General features: G+C 40.7%; 1 protein-coding gene across 1 annotated transcript in view; it reads right to left on the bottom strand.

The window, feature by feature from the left end:
• The window catches only part of dph6 (diphthamine biosynthesis 6), a 56,915-nt gene extending 32,702 nt beyond the window's left edge, over nt 1–24,213 (bottom strand). The window contains exons 1-7 of the mRNA XM_063499885.1: nt 24,081–24,213; nt 23,644–23,735; nt 21,520–21,704; nt 9,424–9,497; nt 8,401–8,519; nt 645–706; nt 72–166 (exon numbers count right to left, since the gene is read on the bottom strand). Coding sequence (XP_063355955.1) covers nt 72–166; nt 645–706; nt 8,401–8,519; nt 9,424–9,497; nt 21,520–21,704; nt 23,644–23,735; nt 24,081–24,103 — 650 coding nt within the window. The 5' untranslated portion in view covers nt 24,104–24,213. The remainder of the gene's footprint in view (nt 1–71; nt 167–644; nt 707–8,400; nt 8,520–9,423; nt 9,498–21,519; nt 21,705–23,643; nt 23,736–24,080) is intronic.
• Nucleotides 24,214–24,588: the final 375 nt, after the last annotated feature.

Below are 24,588 nucleotides of genomic sequence, written 5' to 3'. Positions count from 1 at the left end.
GGAAAGAACCTCCCCAGTCTACACACATGCTGCAAAAGTGTCAGACACACAGTTTATAATGCTTTACTCACATAACGATCTTCTTTTTGAAGAGAGGACAATCAAGGGTGAAGGTTTCATATTCACCTCCTTCTCCACATATATGGACTCCATACTTCTGGGAGAGCTACTCAGGGAGAGAAAAACTTTCAGTTTATAATTTTTTAATCTCAATTCAATCCCAAATTTTCAATAGAACACTGGATTTTAAAATGTATAAATTGCTGAATGAAAAAATATATTTATATTAAATCATAAATCATATTATTATTAATAATAATAAAGGGATTTTTGTAACAGCTGCTGCTAGTACCACAGCCATTGCATGGAATGGTTAAAACATTTTGCCAGCTTCAGAGAAAGATGAAACTAATTGCAACAGTGGTGAAAACAGTAATTGTACAAGAATGTAAACAGGCTGACTATGACATTTTCTCGCAATAAATCACACAGCGCAAAGTGACAAGACTAAAAGTCATCAAGACAATACATAATTTTAACTACATGATTTCAAATTGTTTCATAGCCAACTTTGAAATGAACATCAGGTACTGTCCTGGAGATAAGAGGCTGAAAGTGTGGTGGAGTATCTGCCATCCAATTACCTGTTTCAAGTAAGGCTCCATGTCAGCCAGAGGTTTTCCTAAGTGCTTCTCTGGATCCAGGCCTGGCACACATGTGGGAAGAGACACATATGAATATACACAAAGCAATACACAAAGACAGAAATACAAACACAAACACCATTGCAAACAGACAAACGTATGCACAGACAGAGAACGAGAGAGAGAGCGCGGTCGGATCAGGAACACAACACAGTGATTGAAGATGACAGGCAGGGAGGTTTACGGGCAGTCGCACAAACACACATGTAAACCTGCGCCCTGGATCTATTTGTTTGACTTTGCAAGTAGTGTACACAGATCTCTCCGGGTAAGGGCAACAGTTTTCAGTTGCTGGCCACAGACCCCCCCCCCCCAATCCTTCGCCCACAACCCCCACCCCAACAAGTTCCCTTTGAGAACATAAACTCTGGAAAGAGATCTTGTTTATTTGGCTTTCCCCTCCCCTTCCCCTGAAATGGTGCATGGAAGTGACTCACAGGAATGGGAGCGAAAAGAAGAAAGGGAAGAAAAGGGTGGTGGAGAGTTTTGTATGCATATCCAGTGGTGCCACGCTTTTAAAATACAGGCTGACTGGCCCTCAGTCCCCAGACACAAAAACAAGTAAATCCAACCAGCAGCCCGCTTCCCCTTTTGATAACATATCCAAATCCAGACCTGAGCTTAAATGAAAGATTAGTGCGTTGATAGCTCTAATTTAGGAACAATCTACATATTAGTAGGAATAAAGGGCTGAAAACAGCGAGGAGTTTACTCAGCTTGTTGAGAATTGCAGGGTTTTACTACTTTGTGACGCTGAGTCCTGATTTTGTGCTCTACAGGCTCTTTCCTGAGGGCACTAAGCAGAACTCCATCTCACCCTGTCACTCCTTTCACAAGAAAGTGCAGCCAATGATTTCCTGCTGCACATTCTTTGCTGTTCCGACAAAACACAAAGCTTTGAGTACCAGGTGCTCTCTACAAAGAATAGAACAATAAAAACATAACAGGACACGAATGTAAAATGCTATATTTTAAGAAAGCCAAGCCATGCTGTTGCCTGCATGTTTAGAATAAAACACCTGACTGTTTTACAGAAATACGATGACCGCTAGTGAAGTCTCTCCTTATTCTTCATCATTTTTCTTTGCCCTTTCTGTGGCTGCCTATTAACTGATCGACATAATCATTATCAAGTAACTGATGAGTAACGCGGAATTGTGACAACGATGTCATCGCCATAAAAAAAAAAAAAGCTGCTGACCCAAATTATTTCTCTGAAAATCTAATATAGCTCCACTATTCCTAGACATCAGGTGATCCTGTTCATTGGCATGTTCATGTGTTTAATTAAAGGAACTAAGTTAATCGTAATGTGAGAATCTCTCTTCTCTCATGGCCTGACAGCCTCAAAGGTTAACGTGTCATCCACGGGCCCCCATGGGGAGCAATGGATGGGAGACGTGAGGGAAGGCAGAGGTGATGTGAAGGAAGGACGTCGCATCCCATCCCAGTTCATCTTAATCCCAGCTGTGTCTCTCCTCCGGGCCCCGGTGGTCCGGCACTACAGGGAGAGATGGAGGGCCACAACAGTGGGAGGGACGGAGGGCCATAACAGTGAGAAGGCGGGAGGGAAGGAGGGTGGAGAGTGTGGAGAGAGAATGAGCAGACCCTTATTCTCTTCCCAGGGGATCTGTGGTCTTAATTAGTGTGAGAATATCTAATCTCAACATCCTCTCATCTTAACCCTGCCACAAAGGTAATAAGGAGAGACGAAAAAAAAGCATTAAAATTCAATCCAATTTAAATATCCTCTTTAATTAGTCATGCCTTTTAACAAATTTTAATAATTGGCTCCAAATTGCTGAGGGGATGCCGCATTTTTTAATACGTTCATTAACCTCCTCACTCTTAAATAATATATCATACATGATTTGATATTTACGAGGAAAGAAGAGGATGACGGAAACCAGGAAGACAGGAGTGAGTGATAAAACGATACAAAGACGACACTAATGTGGAGGCATTTCTCCCAAGACCACTTAGCACTTGTATGAGTGTTCTCTTAATTGATGTTTCTGACTGACTTAAGGTTACTCAAACCAACTGGAAATGAGAGTAGATGTAGTGAGCTTGTACTTGGAACATACATTCTTTGCAAAGTCTTTGAGTAGCCACCAGTGTGAGCCTTTAGCAATCTAACACCACTCATTTACATGATCTTCACATCTCTGTCTCCTCTGAACCTGTTTTACAACTTGACCTAAACCCAATTACCTAACCTCATTATGCCACATTAAACCCAAATAAGCCCACCAGAAGCTGCCATTAGTCTGTCGCCAGAGACAGCAAGATCGCACTTTGTAGAGAGAGGAGCTTTCCTAAGAGAGACTGAGAGGAATAGCTCTCCTTTAAAAGGGCTTTTTACCTCGTATTATCCTATAAAACTCCAATTAAATTCAGTGAACTTTAAAACCAGGGAGTCCAGTAATGAGGGAGAGCATTTCTTTTCAAGAACAGTGCCGACATTTAGGGTTTGAAATTAAGGAGGAAGAAAAAGTTTACCAGGAAACCGAGAGTCATTTACACAATTACGTTTTTATACCGAGGTTTAAAAAATAGTCTTTAAAAACAATCTAAAAATATAAAAACACATATAAAACACTAAAACTGTAAGCTGTAGGAGAAGTTAACCGATAAATAATAATAAAAAAATGTTTTAAAGTATAGACGGTGTTCTCGAAAAAAATAAATCCGTCTGATCTCTACAGAAAATCCTAGAAGTCACTGAATGAAATTATTTCTTTTAATGTTGTACTAATTCCTTTAAGCGATCGCGACTGGGTTTTCCCATCTCGAAAAGGTTGATTCATGTAAACCCACAGCAGTGAGTTACCTATTTAATTGAAAGTGACTGTGATTTTGCTTACTGAGCCTAATGCCAAATTAAAAACTGGGAGATTCTAGATACTGTCTGAGCTGAGCTGAGCGCAGTATCGCAGGCATCCGCAGGTTGTCTTAAGATCTGGCAGCTGACAGCTCAGCTTTAATCCTTGCCTTCAGAGAGAAAAGGCAGAGAAAATTGGATTCATGATGTGTAACATTTTAGCCTTTAAATGGATGAAATAAGCATCTCCTCCCTAGTAGGTGAGCTGCACCAGCCTTTAAACAACGCACTCAAAGACCCCCGCCAAAACAATAGCTGTTCACTATCACCTAATCTTCGCAAGACAGACAGAGGAATACAAAACAGAGAGGAAGAAAGGAGAAGAGGGAAGTAGCACGGTACAAAGGATGATAAGATTAAGGTTATATGTGAAATTTGTCAAGCTCTTATCTGAAATTCAGTGTCTGTTAGCAGAATAATGGGCAGCATGAACCGCGTAGCAATCACATCAAGATGAAATCTTTCCAGTCCAACAAATGATAGAGAGGAAACTGGGGAACAAAATGAACCTGTGGAAAATATTTTTCAGGTCTAGGGTGAAACTAAACAATGTGTGATTTAAAAAACAAACAAAAAATGCAGCCCATCATTCTTAAACTATTTAAGGTAAACCTTGAGCCTCAACCCCAAAACAGCCCAAACCAGCTGCAGTAGAGAACTTCTTTTTGTTTTTAACATGTGAATTTCATAATTTTCACTGAACATAAGAACAACAGAATCTCCAGTGCATGTCATATAATGGAAATTTAAAAAATAAATGGATTCTAATAACTGATAGTAAAGTAAAATTAGTACATTTATCTTGGAATATTATAATGGATGAAATTAAAAGAGCTGGAAAAGTTAGTCTATTAAAGAATTCACCAATTAACTTATTCCTCATTTAGTCATTTTTTCCAACACATTCTCTGATTGGTTGCTTCTCTTTCTGATTTGTACTAGTACACTCAGGATATTTTAATTACTATAATTGAACAGTGGATCTGAATATGTGACTTGACTGGAAACATAAAGTATACATACAGTATTTCCTCGATTAGGTCGAAAGGTAAAAATCCACAAAGTAGAACCCATATGTTTATTTTATTATTTTTCATAATTAATTAATTAGTGATTAATTTTGAGTCATAAAAACCCTGCCCACACTCTTATAAACCTTCCCACGGTCTTTGAAAACCCTGTTATAACTCTGTTATTAATTTTTTAGGTTAGAAAATGCTTATTTTACTGCAAAAATAATTAAAATGTAAAAAAGAATTAAATACTTATAGAAACATGCAATGAAATTCCTGCAATATAAATTTACAGATGATGTAGCGAGTCCATGAAAGGTGCACCGTGATGTGGCGTGGGAATACTGCGTATGTATTTTTTTTTTTTTTTTAAATAATCTATTACCTATCTGTCTAACTAACTTCATCTTTGTTAGTTTCTACACAGCCAAAGCAGAAAGCAGTTGAACCTGACATGTGAGCAGTAAGCTAAACTTGCAACCTGAAATCACATGTCTGTTATTGACTATCTACGGAAGAGCATTAGGGCCACTGGAAAAAAAAAAGAGAAAAAGTCAGAATTCTGACTTTAAAGACATCCCCACTTGTTTTGTTTTTTTCTGTTTTGTTTTTTTTGTCCCAGACAAAAGATGACAATGTGAAAAAAATCATGGCGACATCTTTAGTCAGAGGCCCTCCATCGCACCATGCGTGAAGTTTAAAGTTGGCCATTATAACCACTCTGCAATCCAAGGCAAAATCCTGACAATGGCAGAAATTTAGGATGATCATCTCACAATGTGACTTGTATAACAACCCACAACTACTAAACAAAAAATAGGAATGCAGCATGAAAACACGCAACACCAGCACTGTGCCAAATGTAACAAAGCATGGAAAGCAATAGTGAAGGAATAACAACCATGGATCCTGGGCACTAATTCAGCAGGTAATGCCATCCTGCAATCTGCATCAAACCTGATCCTACAGTGTGGCTTTCTAAAGTCTCAATTTGTAATGGTGCCTTCATATATAGAAACAATACCAAGCAAAGACTCTTTTTATTTACACTATCAGATACCCTGTGGCGCCATGGTACTTCATTGTGGTACAGAAAATGTCTACAAATAACATAAGTTTGCTTAAAAAACAAATGAAATTGGTCCGGGTTAGAGGACAGAACACTTAATTTCAGGAACAACCTGCATCTTGTCTTTTTACAGGGGTTGATAATCTCATATCTGATAACAGGCTCTGTTTGGTACTGTATATCTAGATGCTTTGCCAATGTAGTTCTAATATCCAAATCAAACATACAAACCATTGAGGTCTTTGATCACTAATTGTCCTTTAAATATACATTAAACTATGATAAAGTGACGAGGTGATCAGTGACAGCAAACACGTGACATAAGTTCCCTAATTCCGAGCTTAAAGGATGTGTTCGTGTGAAGGGTAAAAGTTCATGCAGAGATAAAAGATTTTCCAACAGGCAGACCGTGATTTCACACATGCCAATTATCTCTGGAGCTGAGGACCAATTAACTGCTGAACCTGTGCCCTTATACGCACATGCACTAATCAATTGATTAACTAATTACATGAATATTTAATACTAGCTTTTAGGATTTCCAATTATCCACAGTTAGCTGTAGAGACACAGCACCAAAAACGGGAATGTGCCTCCACCTTTCAGACGAATGCTTTTTTGCTCATTAGAAGCTTTAGCTGACATTCGTAGGCTCAGATCCAGTTGAACTTATTTCCCTGCCTGCAATTTGGGATCTTCAATGACTGAATTTTTTTTTCACGTTTGTGGTTTAATACCACCGTCAGCACACAAAGGAACACTTCCAGAGAATTCACTAAGAGGATCATCCTGCATTTGGACACCTGTCTTTTCATTACAGGGATTTATTACTAAGAAACATAAACTTCTTTAAAGAAAGACAGAAAGAAAAGAGAAAGAAAGAAAGAAAGAAAAAAGGCCCAAAAAAACTCAATTTCTTCCATCTACAGAATATTCTAAGTTGTTGTAGCTATCTGTGCAACTGCAAACTTAACCCTTGCCCTGTGAAAGTATTTTTCCTCTCCTCCTGGGGTTTGCACACCTAAATCCCTCCAAATCTCTTTTTTCTTGCTTTCTCTCTCACACACACAAACACCAAAGGCCACCAGGTATGCCCCTCTGTCACCCAATCTCCCCCAAACAGCACACCTCACTGCACAGGCCTGCTTCCACCAAAGCTGCAATTATATGAGTGCTGCCTAAAATGCCTTGGGCTCTTGCACCCCTATTCAATTCTCTCCTTTCTAATTACCACTGCCTTGGGACAGGTGAGAAGTCAGGGCTGATAAAATCTTTTCTTTTTACCTGTAGCCAACACACACATCCCTAAATACACACAAACACCTACAGTGGGAGGCCAAGATACACACTCATAGTCACCCGAGGTGATTTTCCTTTCTAATTATAATCTTCCAGAAAATGTTGAGAATTTGCTTTTAGAGTTAAGATGTGTTTAGAGTAAAAAGCTTGGCAGAAGCTGCAGGGTTAGAGGGTGATTGAGGTCTTTAAGGTAGGGTGTTTTGGTTACATGCTTGTCATTTCAGGAAGTTGATTGATAGCTAATATAAATGCAGACTTAGATTTTATCGAGTTACAAATGCAAATCAAGATAAGAAAAAAATGTTGTCTGTAGTAAACACAATTATGATACTGTGAGAAAAAAAAATGGATTCTGACATCATCTCTACCCTGATGGGCATCTGACAAGTTAATATTATTTATTACCAATACGTCCTTTATAAAAGCCATTAAAAATGAGAAATGGCTCCAGGAAATAAAGCACCAATGATGAATGGCTTGACAAGTGCATTCCATAAGAGGTTATTTGAGCAGTGTTGAAAGATATGCAGAATATCATGAACGCCTCACGCAGCTCTGTGGGTCATCAGTCAGCCGTGGACCCCTTTTCGACTGATTGCTACCAAAGGTGACAACAACCACTTAACAGCACGTAAACAGTGTCTACATGATGATCTATCGCCACGAGTAGTTTGAGAGTAAAAAGAACCATTTGTAGCCATAATTATCGTTTATCACCGGCACCGTCAAAGGGGATCCAGCTGCACTGTCAAGTAGATACAGGTAGGGATCTTAACATCATATACCAGGGAAAGAAAAACTTTTTTTTCCCTTTGTCTCTCCTGTTATTCTGTAATCTGATCTTCCTGTCCTCGGGCTCCAAAACAGGCATGTAGAGAGCAGGTGACACCACATTAACCTCTTCCGTCAGTGCTGAAGCAGTTGAAAAACGTAAATGAGAGGTACCAGATTTTAATCTTCGTTTCACGGACCATGTATTCTGAGCTATGCATAAGCACAGACAGCAGATTTTCTCACATACAATGGGGACATGTGTCGCTTATTGACAGGTTGCATTCATGTACAGGGCAATCAACTGTGATTATTTCTCGACTGCCAACCTTTCCTCCACACACCCTCCTAATACCGCCGCACACTTTTCCTCAACCCTCCTCGTTCTGTGCGTCTTATCTTTTCATATTGTTCTCTGCTTCGATACTTTTGCCGCTGGCACAAATCTCAACACCGCGGCTAAGCTACAGATTAATGATTAGGGCATTACTCTGCTTGTCTCTCTTTTTTCCCCCTCTGGTTACACCTTCTTTTTACTCTCCTAAAGTTCACTTATGCAAATTCTTCCTTCGGTGCCCATTCCAAACATAACTTAACCAATATAGCACCTTGAGAGAACATAAAGAGAGCATTCACCACTGGGCTGAAACACAAACTCACCGAAAGCAGCAACTTTAATGAGGATCGCATGAAGGTCTGATGATATCATCTCAGAGAGCAAGGACTCTTGGTCTCGCCGCCACAGGTAGGCCAAGGGCTGCAAACCAAGCCGCAAACATCTGGGGAACAGGTGAAGGGATGCAAACTGGTTAATACTGAATATTAGCCAATGTTAGAACAACTTCAAAGCCCACTTGGCTGGGCAACTCTTCATTTACGGGAAAGCTGCCACCCTGATGGGCCCACAGCACATGCTGCCACCTGCCACCACAGCCAGCGGTTTTATTCAAGGAGAAGACACACACACACACACACATATACACACACAAAAATCCCCCCAAAAAACTTAATCTTAAGCTGTGGCTTGTCTTTCACATAAACTCAGGTGAAACACACATATCCACAGCAGGTAACTGGAGCCAAACTGTCTGCAGACAAACGTCTACTGCTCAAGAAATGCCTGAGCTGCTTACCTATATATTTGTGTGGGAAAACAATAGCTGACTGATAGCAGGATTTGTTAATGTGAAGAGAGCCTTTGTGTTCTGCTATGTCCAGTTTATGTAAATTAAAAAACAAGAAAAGTAGGATAAAAGAAGGGGGGAAAGATAAGAGTAAAAGTAATACTTGTAGGTGTCTCTCACACGAGGGAACATTTTTTTCTTTCTCGAGTAAAAGCTGTGCGTCTACCCCAAAAGGAAAATGCACTTTTAAAATGATCAAAGTCACTTGGCAATTAGGTAACCATCAGTTTCAACCATCATTTCATTTAATTTTGCTCCATAAAAACAGAACCACTTCAAAGCTAGTCTAAATAACTTGACATAAATATAACGCAGTGCATGTATGTGTGTGTGTTTAAGCAAAACTCGCAGTTTTGGAGCGCAGTGAAGTAGAGACTGCAAACGATGTGCTCTTTTCTTCAGTGGACATAACAGTGTGTCTCATATAAGTTCAGAGGTGCACGTGCACGTTGAACTAACAGTGTGTTCTGGATCGTGAGTGTGCACGTGGTCAACTTACACATTCTCCACCCGGACCCTCTGGTAATCAGAGAGAATGGCCCCTACTGACACCGCTTCGATGTCCTCCTTTTCCTGTGTGGAGCAAAAGATGGAGGAAACTTAACTACAAACATTTCTTGACTTCTCCATTATAAAGCATGCGCGATGTGCATAATGTAACAGCAATTTGATGTCACCAGTCTCTCGAGGCTAAATACCCCTTTCTCAAACTATAACGGTATCCCAAAGTGTTATCTGAACAAAACCACACACACACACAGATGTAAACACAGACGCACAGAGACTGAAAGACACAAAGAAAGCAGATTCCTGACAGCTCACTCCTTTCATTGGACCGCAGTCCTGTGGGGATGTTTACACTCTGGTCGTATCAAGGCCTTTACGGTCCAGCCCATATCCCCTGGAGGTTTGCGCACATGGCTCTGTGAGTGAACTTGCATGTTTATGCTTACGTTTGTGTGTGTGTGTGTGTGTGTGTGTGTGTGTACGTATGTGTGACTGGAGGCACCAGCACCACCAAAGGCAATTGCTGGACCTTATCAGTAGTCTAGTATAAGCAGGAGATGAGAGTGTCTGGCTGCAGCCTGCATCCTGTACACCCACAGCTGGAAGATGGAACCACAGTGACAACTTGAAGTATCAGCAGAACTTTGTGTCTGTGAGTGGCATGTATCTTTAATACTGCTAAGGGCTAATCTAATTGCTTTTCATATCATATTCATATTTCAGAAACAGTGAGACAACTATGCACTCGAGAGATACTGACACAGCCTTGAGATGCATTCAATCTTCTTACAGAAAAACAAGCTTGATCTGGAGTGACAAATACAAACACACACACACACGCGCAAGCAAGGGCTACATGCTGACGTGCATACATACAACGAAATAAAGGCACAACCTCCGTCTCCACCTCAATGCCCCTCCCCTACTCAAACCCACCTGCAGATTCATTAGAACATTACATGGGCTGTAATTAGAATAAGAGGCAGGGGTAGAAGCAGTGGAGGGATGCACAAGTCTCCACTAAATTACCTTGTAGCCATTATCAATTTCCCTGGCTACTGGTCCTTAAGATAACCCCCCCACCACCACCACCACACACACACACAGACACAAAAACACACACACAGACACACACCCCTCCTTCTCCCTGTGGTCCCTTCCTGCAATTTTTCTCTGCCTGATAAACATGCTGATTAAAGCGAACAGCGTGTAAACCTTTGATACTTTCCTAAATGAAATCCATGCCCTGCCTGGGGCCTGATGCTGAGCTGAAACGCACTGTACCTCACACACGCAAACACACACACACAGCTCCACAAAGGCGTGCCAGCTAATCAGATAAAGGATGTGCTCCGTGTGTGTGTGGCTTTGCGAATGTGTTTAGCAGAGAATGTGAGGAATAAAAGTGATGCTAAACACATACCACAAATAATCCTTTGACCTAAAGTTAAACACAAAGCGATCTTAAGAAGGCATTCGGCACTCCAGTATTGTTTTCTTTTTTTATCTCGCCAATCTGTTCCACACTGTAATGTACATTTATAGTCAATCCCATTGCCCGGTGACAGTAATTAAGTCAGACTGATAACATTTCAGCCCAGCACAGAACGAAGGGGGCTGCAGGCAGTGCCATGTAATTCTAGGTAAGCCTCAAGGCCAGCACTCTATTCTAATGCAATGATAACCTTTTCCCTAAATGCAACTGTCACTCCCTAAAGAGGCAAATTAGGAGGTACAGAGTGGGATAAGAAGAGACACAGAGAAAGACGAAAAGATATCCAAATGAGAGTGTTGAAGAAGTGTGCTACATCAACACCAATTTGGTCCCTTGACTTTAAACTTGCCAGGACCTGACAGACTATCAGAGCATCAGAGCAACAACAAACAGCTTCGTCTCGCATTTCTGTCTCTCTGTCTCCCTCTATCTCGTTTCTCTCAGGAGCAAACTATTGTAGGTACTTGGACCTCTGAGGTTCAACCTGACTAATTAAATGGCTTCACTTTTCTTTTCCATTCAGCCTTACAACCAGGCACACTCGCCACTAATGACAACACAAAAAAAAAAATTCTCACACATCCCCTTGTTTTCAGTGGATTCTAACTACTAGACCATTTGGCAACGGCTTTGGGAAATGATTATTTTTGGATGTGGTAATGTTTTTGTCGCTATTATAGCCATCGCCAGGAGACAGGCAGGAATGAGGGGGCAGCTAATGCTGCTCTGGATGTGATTTTATAAATTCTAGACATATTTTCTCATCCTCTGTGGGAGGAGGTAGGATAAATTATTGTGAAGAGGGGGTATATGTACATATAAATCTAAACTGACGGATATTATGGGAATTGTTCTATGTCTATTCATGACGCCATAAAAAAATCCAAACTTTGATTTTATAGTAGCTGAAAAATTTATCAAAATGGTTTATAGTGGAAATATTTGACAAAGCGACTAGGTAGCTCATGAAGCACAGTATAATAATAAATAATAATAAAATCTTTATGAGAGCTATCTGGCTAAACGATGTTTTGACTATATTAGAGGTGGGATCTGGGTAACATAATGATAAATCAAGGCAAAGGTCATGAAGAGGCCTGTGACCTACAAACCACTTCTCTTCCTCAGTGATTGTTGGCACAAGATCTAAAGAAAGAACTCCCTCGCTGCCCTGATTCAATGTCACTTTTCTTTTTTCAGCATTTAATGACCCTTGTTCATTAAAGGAAGCCTCACCTGATCCAGGACCTGAGGCCCTGTGTTATCTCATGCCCAGAGCAGGACTAATTCTCGCATGATGCTGTGCAACAGTGCAACCCCTCAGCAGCTCCGTCAGAGGCAGACTAAACAAAAGCCTGGCCTGGCTTCCCCTGTCCTCTCCGGCAGGCAGAAAAGCTATTAATGAGGATCTATGGCCCAAAGCAGTGGAAGTCCTTAGTCCCCCCAGCCATGTCCATCAGGGTACTTAGCCCCATGCAGTCATTAACTTCTGTTACTAATTGTCAAATTCATTAAACTAATCCTTCCCCCACATCCGGATGTCTCCCGTGGAAATGGATGGAGAGGGCTGAGTTATTAAGATGTCAGCTGTGGAGAAGATTAAGGCCAGCAGACATGCTCCACAAAGAAACGATACGGCCATTAAACTCTATATCAAGGTAGTGTGCGTGATATACTTTGTAATTATATATACATTCATCTTAGTAAGAGAGTGAAAGACTGCTTCAAATGTATTCACAGTCACAGACATGCCTTCAGTAAAGATATGTATCTGCCTCAAAGACAAAAAATCAACTACAGAATTCAGCTATGATCTCAGCTCTCAGCGTTAAAGGTACTAACCCATTCCACATATTCATTCAGGGTAATATTCAACATTCAAAGCCATTAGCAGCAACTAAAGCAATTAGAAAGCCATAAAATATTAAAAATTCAATATTCAGATTCATATGGAATACATCAGAACCCTCATTAACTCGCTCTCAATGGCTGTCACAATGAGGTCTTAATTATACACCCTAACAATACAAAGCTCCATTTTGCAAAATGGTAGGTTTCCAAAATGCCCGATTGAGTCTGTTCTGACAGCCAGGAGTCCAGAGCTGGCAGATCTCAACTATTATTGACACCAGGCCACACGTTTCCTTAAAATATCCGCTTTTTATCAAGTCTAAACCTGTTGACACGCTCACTGTATAATATTACTGCCTGGTGTATGCAGCATTCCTGTCTGTGATAGCAGGGAGGTGGGGAAGTCGACAAAGTGGGGAAATTAATTAAAGTGGTTTGAATGACAGTTTGCTCAAGGGCACCAAGGTGCCATTACATGCTCTCCATTGCTGCAATCACACTGTCACATCGTCACTGTGCCTGACCCCAAGACCTCCAATCCCACCCCTCCTTCTCTTCAACATTCCTTTCCCCTCTCTGTGTCTTCTCTTCACCCCTCTCTTCCTGGATCCATCAAGTAAGTGACTGGATGCGACACGGTTTTAATGTTCTCTGCATTAGCTCTGGGCCTGTTCCAACGTAATGGGATTGTTCTCCCTTGTTCACCTGCATGGAAGGAACATGGGGAGGGGTTGGACCCTGTTGTAGTAGCTCAAGTAGATGTCATACAGGAGATGGGGCTCGCTAGGGTCAAGCGGTTGTGTTTAATGTAATGTAGACACAGTCTTGGGGCGTGTTGGGCTGTCCTGACAGCGTAGACATGCCAAACTGACAGGAAGCTTAGTGTGAGCTTAGTAGGAGGAGACACTGCTTATTTGTTGTAAATCAGCTTCCTCATTGTCATTCCAACGAGACTGTTAAACTCCAAGGTGACTCCAAGAATTGGTAAAGGAGAAATGGGATGCGGTATGGTGCACACAAGGCACAGGATATTCTTAATGATCGTTTAAATTAAGGTACACCCAACGTTCACAAAATCATATTCTGCTTATACAGTACATACTGAGTCTCAAACAACAGGTATGGTGTCTGATCCATCAAAACAAACAAAACGGACACGCAGGCTTACCGAATGTTTTTGTAAAACAAACATCGGCAAAATCTTGTTCTGAAAGGCTTTCAGAAACATTCCCTTCGGTAAATTGGCGGAGCTCTGCGTCTAAAGCAGCTGTTGAAAGACAGGCTCTTCCTTTGTGCTTGAGGATGGTCTGGCAAGATGACTCAACACGTGTCAGTCTTCAACCATATAGAGTGGTGGAATAAGAAAAACAAAGTTCTCACAAAGCCAGCTGTTCGCAAAGCCAAATGCCCTGAACGGTTCCTGAGATGATGCAGGTCATAGTTACGAGAAGTGTGGAGAGGAAGCAGACGAGGGGAGAGTATTATCCTCTGCTGAGGCCACTGTGCAGGTGTGACCAGGCAACAGAGGATATGACATGAGGCATTGTCTATTTAGCACGATGAGTGAAGGACGCTTATCAGTCGAAAGCCAAAGAAATGTGATGAGTGACAGCGCAGTGTGCACTGATTAGGGTCTGGGGAAGAATGAAAAAGAAGCTGTTTTTATCCACAAAGGTACTAATGCTGCTTTTTATGGCTGAGCATGAATTTTTTCAGTTTCCTAGCCTGAAGTTTACACATACCCACACGCACACACACACACACATGCACAGTCTTTAGTCTTGGATAGTGATTCATTTACAATGACAGAGCTGTTTTCAGCAATAGAGCCTGAGCATAAATATGCCATGCCGCACAGCTGGAAAATGTAGAAATTCATCAGGGTTAAAAAGTAAAGAGATTAACGTTTCACGAGTTTCCTCTAAGATATATACGGTTACGTAAACACAGGCCCCGCCAGTCATCAGGCAGGGAGGGAGAGGGCCTTCGCCAAAGCAAGCACAAAGCCCTGGTTTCAGCAGGCCAAGGACAAGGAGGCTTTCCATATCAACACACATGGAAAACTAAATGTCGGGAAGCACCAGTGAGACAGGTTGTTTATCGATGTACGGTATAACCATGAATACTTGCAATTCAAGAAAACAAGTTTAGTCATTAGTACTTAAAATGCAATACTTTATTTTTTGTAGACCACACTAAATAAACTGTCAGCCTTTAACTTTAAGTTGGTTCATGATTTTTTAGGATTTTTAAATAAAACCACTGTGATTTCCTGCAAAAATTAAATTGAACTAAACTAAATATCAAACAGATAAGATATTCTCACTTATATCATGAGTGAAGTCCATAAGGTGTATCCATACATACGTAATGATGTCGATGTATCCACACAGAAGACACTGGCCCACGGAGACAAGAAGACACACACTCCCCTAAACACACACACACGCAGCCTAAAATGTAAATGTTTTTCTGGTGAGGTCAGAATCCAGGCTCTTGGCATTTTGGCTCTTCTGCCCTCCGTCCTACATAGTTCCAACAGACGTCATGCTCCCCCAACACACACACGCACACACAAACACACGCGCGCACACACACTCCCCAGAGAGAGACCAGAGAAAAATATTGCTGTGATGCTGGTTTAACCCACTCTCCAGACTCCAGACAGTGTTTTTCTACGGCTGGTTATGACTTTAGCTGCGGGAGGTGATGGGGCCTGCCACAAATATTTCTTGAGGGGAATGGTTCACAAAACAAAACATAAAAGCCCTCTTAATTTCTGAGTAGATGAATGGCAGGGAGTTGAAAGACTTGACACAATTCCTCAGCTGTCAGTTCTGAGGCAGACAGAGTTGGGCCTGACTAACTGTTGATACTGGTGCATTTAAAAGGTTTTATTGAAAGTCCAATCTCCTCCACAACTTGCGTTTTTCTTACAAGGTTGGATCCTTCATATTTTATGATATCTGGAGAGTAAAAACAACTGAACTGAGTCTGAGGAAGGCATGTAAAGCTTAGATTATATTTTCAGACAAAGCTAAAAATTTGAGGTTTTTAAAGCAGAGAAGAAAGTGTTGAAGATGTAACAACAGGTCTCTGATGATGAAGTAGAAATTGATTTGCAAAAATCATTCAAAGGCATTTTGAAGAAGGCATGCCAAACAATCACAGTGACAAAAAAGAGATAAAAAAAATTGTTTGCCAGGACTAGAAAATTATCACAACTTTTTTCTTAATAAAAAACTGAAAATCAAACTAAAACAAGGAATCATATGAACACACTTTGTATAATTCCTTTACTTCAGCGCATAACATTGAAGCAATAGCTCAAATGCAATAACCTTCCGATACATCTACAATTCATCCAGTATCAAAATAAAACCAAAAAAAAAAAACCTACCATAAACACGCACGTTTCTCATTGAACAATGTTCAACAATGTAGTGGTTTGTGCCCTCGGCAAGTCGAGATAAGGCTATCAGCTTCCATCATCGCTAAACAAGATTGAGCAAAGTACATTAAGCAGAAAAATACAAACAAATTACAAAGGCTTGAGGCTTGACTCTTTATCTAATGTTTGTGGGGACTGCTAGCGTCAGTTGGTGGGAAATGGGCCTGCATCTAATAGATCCTGTCCCACCACTTCCACACGGCCCGCGAACAATACACAGTGCCATTATCTCAGAGCTAATGCTATCCTTCCTCATGTGCAAAACAAGTCTGCAATCTCAACCTCACTGCCACTGCGCCGACCAACACAAATACAAGCATCTCAGGACCAAAGGAAAAGATAACAATGGCTATCGCAAAAAGAGGCAACACCGAGAGACAGCTGTTTGAAATCTGTCTGAAATCTACACTTTAACATGCTGTGCTGCATCTTAAAGTTAGGAACTGCAAACTTTGCTGAAACGTAAGAAAACAAAACTGTCACCAAAGTGATTATTCTTTGGTTCGAAGCTGTTTGGGAGCTACTTCCAGTAACACCATTTAGAGGTCTCTCAGCACCACAAACAAGCTTCAACAAGCTTGCATTAGCTTTGTTATTGATCTGATCTCCTAAACCCTCGCTGTGACCCCAGAGGTCATGATTTATGTATTAAGCAGCTTTTTAAAGAAATCCATTTTCCTGTTGAGCCCCCAATGTACGTCTAATGCGGCACCATGCCGGTAATCAGAGAAGGGCTGTGTGTTTGATTTTGGGCCCCCCCCTTTCATAGTTCACACTCCTCCTGAACATCTTGTCTCACAACACCTCAGCTGCCTAATCAATACTACAAAGATACAGAGATTCCTCCGCCTGTCTACCAGCCAGTCTGCCCTCCTCTTCCTTTCTGCTCCATTCTTTCTGTTATGTCTCAGTCCTTTTCCCTTCTTTCCTCACAGCAGGATGCACCTCCATCAGGGAACTTGCAACAAGGCAGTGCCAGGCTTCTGAAGGGTCCGGATGAAAGTGCGACGACAGCACAATGGAGACAGAGATGTAGAAGAGAGAAGGAAGGAGTGAGGGAGCGGGAAAGAGGAATGAGACAGATTGTTTGGACTTGTGGACGGGCTGCTTCTGCGATCCCAGAGGGCCCCACTCTTGTCTGCTGATGTCGATAATGGCGCGGCAGTAGTTACTGAGGACGAGGGGGGAATGTCTATGTAACAATGGTCAGGAGAAACGGGGAATAGGGGGAGAGTGTGTGCAAGTTTAGGAGAAAGATTAGCTCACTAAAAACAAGGTGTTCTAACACACACCAATGGAACAGAATGTTTCATCTACAAAGGCCAAAGGTCTCAGTGCGCCTTCCCAGGACTTTTCTCAGACATCTAAAAAAAAAAAAAACAACAAAAAAAATACACACACACACACACATATATATACTGGCTTGTTAAAAAAAAAAGAAAACGGGGAAAGCTGGATCTTAACTGAACTGTCTTATAAAAATAATTAATTAATTAAAAACATGTTTCTGAAAAGTCGAATGCATTAGAGGACAGGAAATTGGATTTGAAAGTAACATTTCCATCGTTCTCAAAGCAGGGTCTCAGTATGACAGAGATGTCACAGCGCTGCTAATTAGAGCTGGCAGAATAGAACATGTGCATAGATATCATCTATTGTTCCTCATCACTCTAATGAGCTTAAATGTCTTTGTCTTTATTCATCAGCTCAAAGGTTGCAGAGTTGCTGCAATAGAGTCATTTTCTTTTTATAAAGTATCTATTACCATATCAAGTGACTGAAGCTACAATTACGCCTTTCCAAAACTCAGTGCCATATAGGTTGTCCTATTTCTGAAGGATCTTTGTGTTGTAAAATGGAATTAACTACTCATAATTCAAAACATCTACTTGTGCACAATAGTTTGTGGCTGAGGGTGACAAATAGAGTGCATATGGATTGTAGTGAAAGGACTACAGTGCTGAAAGAGAGGCAGAGGTGTGCACGGATGACAGCGATAGACCTGTTATCATGTAACACAGGCCTGTTTTGACCTGACCTTGAACACACAAGCACGCACGCACGCACACACACACACACACACACACACACAAGCTGGGTCACAGGGAATAAAGAGCCACTGTGTCAGGTCACAGAGCACAGAGAGAAGGATAAAGGAATTGAGGGATGTGATATGACTAATATGAGGGGTTTTGCAGGCCTTTGGGGGAACTGGCTTTACAGCCAGGGGTGACTGACACTGTTGATCTGTATCACACATGAGAGCGGATCACAGCAGAGGGGAGCAGAGCAGCCACACAATGAAGTATGGACACACTACCTATGAAATCTACAAAAAAGCACACTTGTACAGAAGGAGTTGGATTTTAATTCTTAGCAATAAATACAAATGTTGCGCTTACAGAAAAACATCTTTATGTAAACTTTATATTCTAGTGTAGTTTGAAAGCATCGTTGAGAATGAAAAGATGTCATTTCTGTGAAAATGCATTCTTAGCTGTATATACGTAAAAGTGCTCCACCAAAACTTATTTCTCCCCCTCAAAGAGCAGGTTCAAAGATCAGCACCTAGCAGGATGGGCTTGCATGCATGTTGATCAGGTTACACACTTCAAAGAAGCACAGCTATACACAGCCAGCGATGAGAGCAAAGGGGGCCAAGGATAGGGCCACATTGTCATTCTGCTATTATCAGTACTGCCAGGGAATGGATAGCTCATTTTTTCTATTACAATCGGGCTTTTTTCCCCCTCTGTCAACAATGGTTCTGAAGAATATGATCTCTTCCTTTGAATCTTTCAAATGGCTTCAAACATTCTTAGAGGCCAGTCTGTATAGGTTATGTTTGGTTTGTCAGCAAACGGGAACGATCCATAGATGGCACTGTTGGCTCATGCTACGAGTCAGACACTAGCACTGCAAAACGGGGAGGAGGAGGAAGTGAAGAGAATCCACTTAAAACTCATCAACTTTGGATCTGAGGAAAAAAAAATCTTTCATCTATGCTCAAGTGTCATTTGCCAAATATAATCTTGTAACTTCTAATTAATTCAAACTGTGAGAAAGAATCTTTCAAAATATCACACTTTCCAAAACAGAACACATTTTTTCATGCTAAAACTGTTCTTTTCCAGCAATAGTGATTTAACAGCTCATTATCAAAAGCTGTTTTTTTCCCCCTTCTTTTTACTCCCCCCTCCATCAATTCCTTCACTAATCAACAACACTAAAAAGTTTATGGTCAAAAAAATATGTTTGTTTTTGTCTAATTTTTTCAGAAATAAAGAAAAAAGAAACAAACTAAGGAATATCTACTCAACTTGATGGAACGTAACCAACTTTTTAAGACGATATTTGAGATGACATGAGAGAGTTTGGGAAGTTTAAAAATACACTTCAAGTTAAATAACTTACTATTTCAATACAGTACATAATGTGGAACTGTGGTACAAGTTAGTCACTCGTTGAAAAATTAACTTTCGAGAGCAGTAACTTGAAATTTGAGATTAAAAGATTGCATTCTTATGGTTGCCATAACTTTACGGATGAGAGGAAGCCTGTTGTTTATGGTCCAGGTCTGCTGATGACAGAGGAGTGTGAGGGGTGCGCCGGGTGACCAGTGGAGGTCTCCCAGCCTGGGAGGGCCTCATTGGAGTCAAACTGCCCTGATCTATGGCCTGTCTGACTGGCGAGGTCAGACCAAAAAACCCTGGAAATGGGAAATTAGCAGCCCTATGCAATTAGAGCCGTGACCACAGGCAGAGTGGACATACTGCATCACATTCCACAAAGCTGTCCACTACTTGACTCACAAAAGTGGTAAATACTGAGCTGTGTGGATGTGGGTGTACTAATAAGATCAAAAACTCGAAAAATCAAGAACTTGCCCATGTAGCTGCATGTGAAAAGATTTCTACCGAACACAGCAAAGGAAGTAAGGTGAAAATGCCTTCAGGCAGGCAGACTGGCCCCTGCTACTAAGGCGGTGCAGGGCCTTGAAGCAGTCAGATGAACATGTCTCCACACATACCTGCACAACAATTCACGCATACCTCTGTCATATACACCACATCAAGCAGAATCCCATTTCAACAACAAAGTCCCATCCAGCATCCCATAAGAAGTGCTTAAATGTTGATGCTGCCAGCTAAAATAAGAGGTTGTGTGGGGCTTCACCGGGGATAAAGTGTTACACAGGATCAATCCCACACGGTGTTTGTGCTGACAGCAGGGAGAACCTCTGCTCCTGTTGAAGCGTGTGTCCAGGTAGCCTCCTCATGGCTGCAGGCGGTCAGGTAGGCAAGCAGTGCCAGCAGAGTGCTAAACACACATGCAGTTATCTCAAACCTGTCAGTCAGCCACCCCGTACCTAGTTGGACCACCAAGGCCTCATACATAATTTGCCATCAAATGAATATTTTCTCAGAGTCCTGTCAAAAGTGGTATTTGATGAAATATTAATTTGGTGATTAATTTTTGCATCTGATCTTCTGTCAAGTGAGATAAAAAAAGAATGGAATTTTTCCTGTGAAGCCATTGTTCAAGGGCACCTCTCTCCAACTTTGCCCATAAAAAATTGATTAAGTGATCCAACAGCCACACTATTATTCCTGAGTAAAATAAAAGGAAAACATACCTTATTTTCAAAGGAAAAATTAAAATATGCTAAATCAGGCAGGCTAAAAGCACTATATGGGCTTTTTAGTCTCCCCGGCAGTTTGCAATAGGAACTAGGAACTGACTAGACAGTTCAACTTCAATTTCTCTTTGGGAATTAAGGAAGCGCAAAAGCAACACTATGTGGATTTTTATCAGAATGCAGCTGAAAAGTCAGCACTCATTACAGTATAGAGTGCTTTAGTGCACCCGGCATGAAAAGGAAACATTAAAAAAGCCTTTTTTAGGAAAAGGACTTTCATATCGTAGCAACACAATAACAAGCCACATAATCATCATGTATTACAACAATATGACTCCACTGTAAAAGAGTTTGCGTGCCTGCAGTGTAGACCTGTCATCCACTGAAAACACTCAGCAGATTATAAAACACTAAACTACAACCAAAACTGTCAAGCAGTAGAAATCTTACTTCAAGCAAGTAAGCATTTTACACAGTTACCTTAATGTCTTTGGAAGTTGCACTCTACAGATAAATCAAGAAAATGAAACAATATTTTTGTGCGTGGAAATAAAATGTCATGGGCTCCTAAAGTATTCAGGCCTCTTGGCCGGAGGATATGGATTGAAAATGCACATCCGGGGTAATAAACTCTTCTGGCACAGATGCCTACCTTCACAAGGTGCAGCAGCTGATAAAGGTCCTCTACCTCATCTCCCTCTGTCTCTCTGTAGTTTCTACTAGTGTCCAGGCTAGATCCCTGGATGGTGCGTCTATACAGAGGTAAGTCCATGGCATCGGCATACAGTTCTATAGCCTGGTGGCCCACCGTCTGGTACATGTAGCTGTCCAATTCATCTAATGCATGAAGGAAAATGAGTTACAACCTGTGCCTGATGAGAGCCTTAATCGTGTCTGACAAAAGGGATTTCACTGGATTATGCACAAGAAGTGATGGTGCAATTTCCTGAGAAATAACTGACATTAAATATCTACCTCTACAGCTCTACAATTAATGAATACTATATTAAAAATGATCTGACTATATGTTTTTATTAATACAATACATTGTATATTCAAGATACCACACGTTAAAGAAATAATTTTTTAAATGAAAGTAATTTAAAACAAAAGTCTGAACAAACTTAACTGAAAGTTTCAAGTTTCATCATTTTTGCAGCAGTGACCTAAAAACTTGTCCCGGTGCCTCAGAGGTCACAGGTGCAATTTCCAGATGGACACAGTAAATTTGGATTGGTGAAGTGAAAGAGCAGCACTTGCACCTTCCTCATTAACACCACTTATATGCACTTCAAAAAGGCCCTTAAACCCTAACTGCTCCAGAGGAGCTGCTCAGCAGCCAATATAATCCTGTGCCACTCGGTCAGGCTTGTACTGGGCCGCTTCCAGGTGTTAATAAGAAACTATGAAAACATGCACTAGGGATGCATGAGACTGGAGGGTGAAAAGCAAAAACTAGAAATGCGCAAAATTCAGTAACTAAGCAACTGATTTTTAGCTCTGTGTTGCTACATATATACAAGTGTGGCTCCTCACACATGCACATAGGCAAGAGAGTGACACATTCTATAGTTTATAATCAAAGTTCAAGTCAGTTACAGCTATAAGAAACTCTTCCATTTTAGCCTAAAAGGTGAAGCAGACTTAGATAGTTGTGAAATGGCACTATAGCTTAGCGTATAAATAAAACTGAAATGAACTAAACTGGAAAAAAATCCCAACAACTCAGGCCACTTATCATAGTTAGGCCAACATCTTAAATTATACCAGACAGACAGAAACCAAAGATTTCCTTTGGGAAAGCACTCAGTGTGAGTGTGGAGGAAAAACTCCTTTTTAACTTCAAGAGACCTCCGGCAGACTTAGGGAGGGCAGGCATCTATGCGAACCAACTGCAAGATCTGGGCAACTCCAAACCATACAGAGCACCCGCTCCAGTATTTCAATCACTAAAAATAGAGAATACTTTTCCAGAGCCCCGTTAGTGATATTTGCAAATATCACTAAAAGAAAAGTTCATGAAGTTGTTCTTCCTCATGAAGAGCTCTTCCTCAGTAAATTTTAATTCCTCAGGATTAAAGTGTTCAAAAATACAGGAAGTATCAATTTTAGACAATAATGCTGTAGTGTAGGCTATACAGGACAAGGAAGTATAACTGTAAAACACAGGGGAGAAGTTTAATTAGAGATACATAATTTTAAGTAAGTTTACAACAAAAAATTTAAGTGGTATTATTGAGAAGAATTTTAGTTAAGTACTAGAGAGAGCTTTGCCGTTGCATTAGATAAATAGAACCTGTTAATCTGCAATTGGACATGTTGTTTCTCTTCACATTTTTTTCAGTTATACAGATTAATGTGTTGGCATTAGACACAAAATACATATTATATGGGCATACAGTATAGTGTGAATAGGGAATTCTTGTAAACTTCTCCTAGTATATTGTGGGTAAATGTTTTAAATGTATTTAATCATTAACTTACTTTTGAAACTATTCAAATATTTTTGGCCTACTTAGCATTCCATAAATGACTCTGGTTATTTTAAACACTAATATTTGAATATTTCATTTGTTAAAACATCAAACATCAAATCAGATCAAATATATATAAGGACACAGCACACAAACATGCAGTTCAAAAGTGAAATGATCAAATATTTAATTTATGTACAGTTATTGGGAACGGAAGTGCAGCTGGTTGGCCCATATAGCAAAGCCAGCTCCAGCCAGCTCCTGGGGCTTACAGGTAAACCCCAGGAGCACGTTTTGCTCACCTGTGTGAGCAGGGCGCAGGTTGGCCAGAGCTACGATCCGGTGCCCAGCAGCAACACACTGCATCATGTTGTAGCAGCTGTCTTTGCCCCCACTGGAACACAACATGATAAACAGACACAGAGGCTAAGCTGACACACACATTATCATGGGTGCAAAGTTTAGCAAAGTGGAAATGTGGTGCACCAGAATTAATATCCATGGTTGGAAGACAAGTTGAGTTCTGGTGCACTACTCTCACAGCATGTTACAGCCACTCTATGCCACTCTTTCATTCGTTTTCAAACCCTTAGGCAATAATTCTACACCTACATGGGTGTCATATTCTTGATTTGAATTAACTCATATAGATACATCAGCATCTGTAGCTTACTGCTCTGCAAGCACAAATCATCAGTGACAGACCTGTGTGATCGTTAAAGCGGCAAGCTGCAATTACCTTATTAACGCAACCACTTTCATCCCGTTAGATTTCGTTTTTGAGCCTAAAAACACCACAAGTATTGACTACAATGTACACAATGTGATAACACCGCTTAGCAACCGGCGAGCATACACAAAAACATGTGGAAGCCAGACTTCCGGGTTGTTGAGGGACCCTCTTCATTCTAAGGCGCCCTCTAATGTGCCTGACAGAAAATCCGTAACACCGCTCTCTTTCTTACTTACGTTATTGAAATGTAAGGTTTGTTAACAGTTGCTGCTTAATAATTCAAATCTTTTAATTGAAAAAGAAAGTATAACGGTACTTGTTCAACCAATAGTGGATAAAAGATATTACACTGAAAGACACCAAGAAAAGAAAAAATAAATAAATAAATAAATAGATGTTATTTATATATAGTGCTAAAAAGAGGGTAGTGCTGTTGGATATTACTAAGCCTGTTGGTCAAAGGTTTATACTCTATATGTTCAGTTAGTGCTGCATATTCCCATCACAGTGCAAA

Source organism: Pelmatolapia mariae, linkage group LG16_19 (genome assembly GCF_036321145.2).
Source record: "Pelmatolapia mariae isolate MD_Pm_ZW linkage group LG16_19, Pm_UMD_F_2, whole genome shotgun sequence".
Lineage (NCBI taxonomy): Eukaryota > Metazoa > Chordata > Actinopteri > Cichliformes > Cichlidae > Pelmatolapia > Pelmatolapia mariae.
This window is presented reverse-complemented; position numbering and strand designations above follow the sequence as displayed.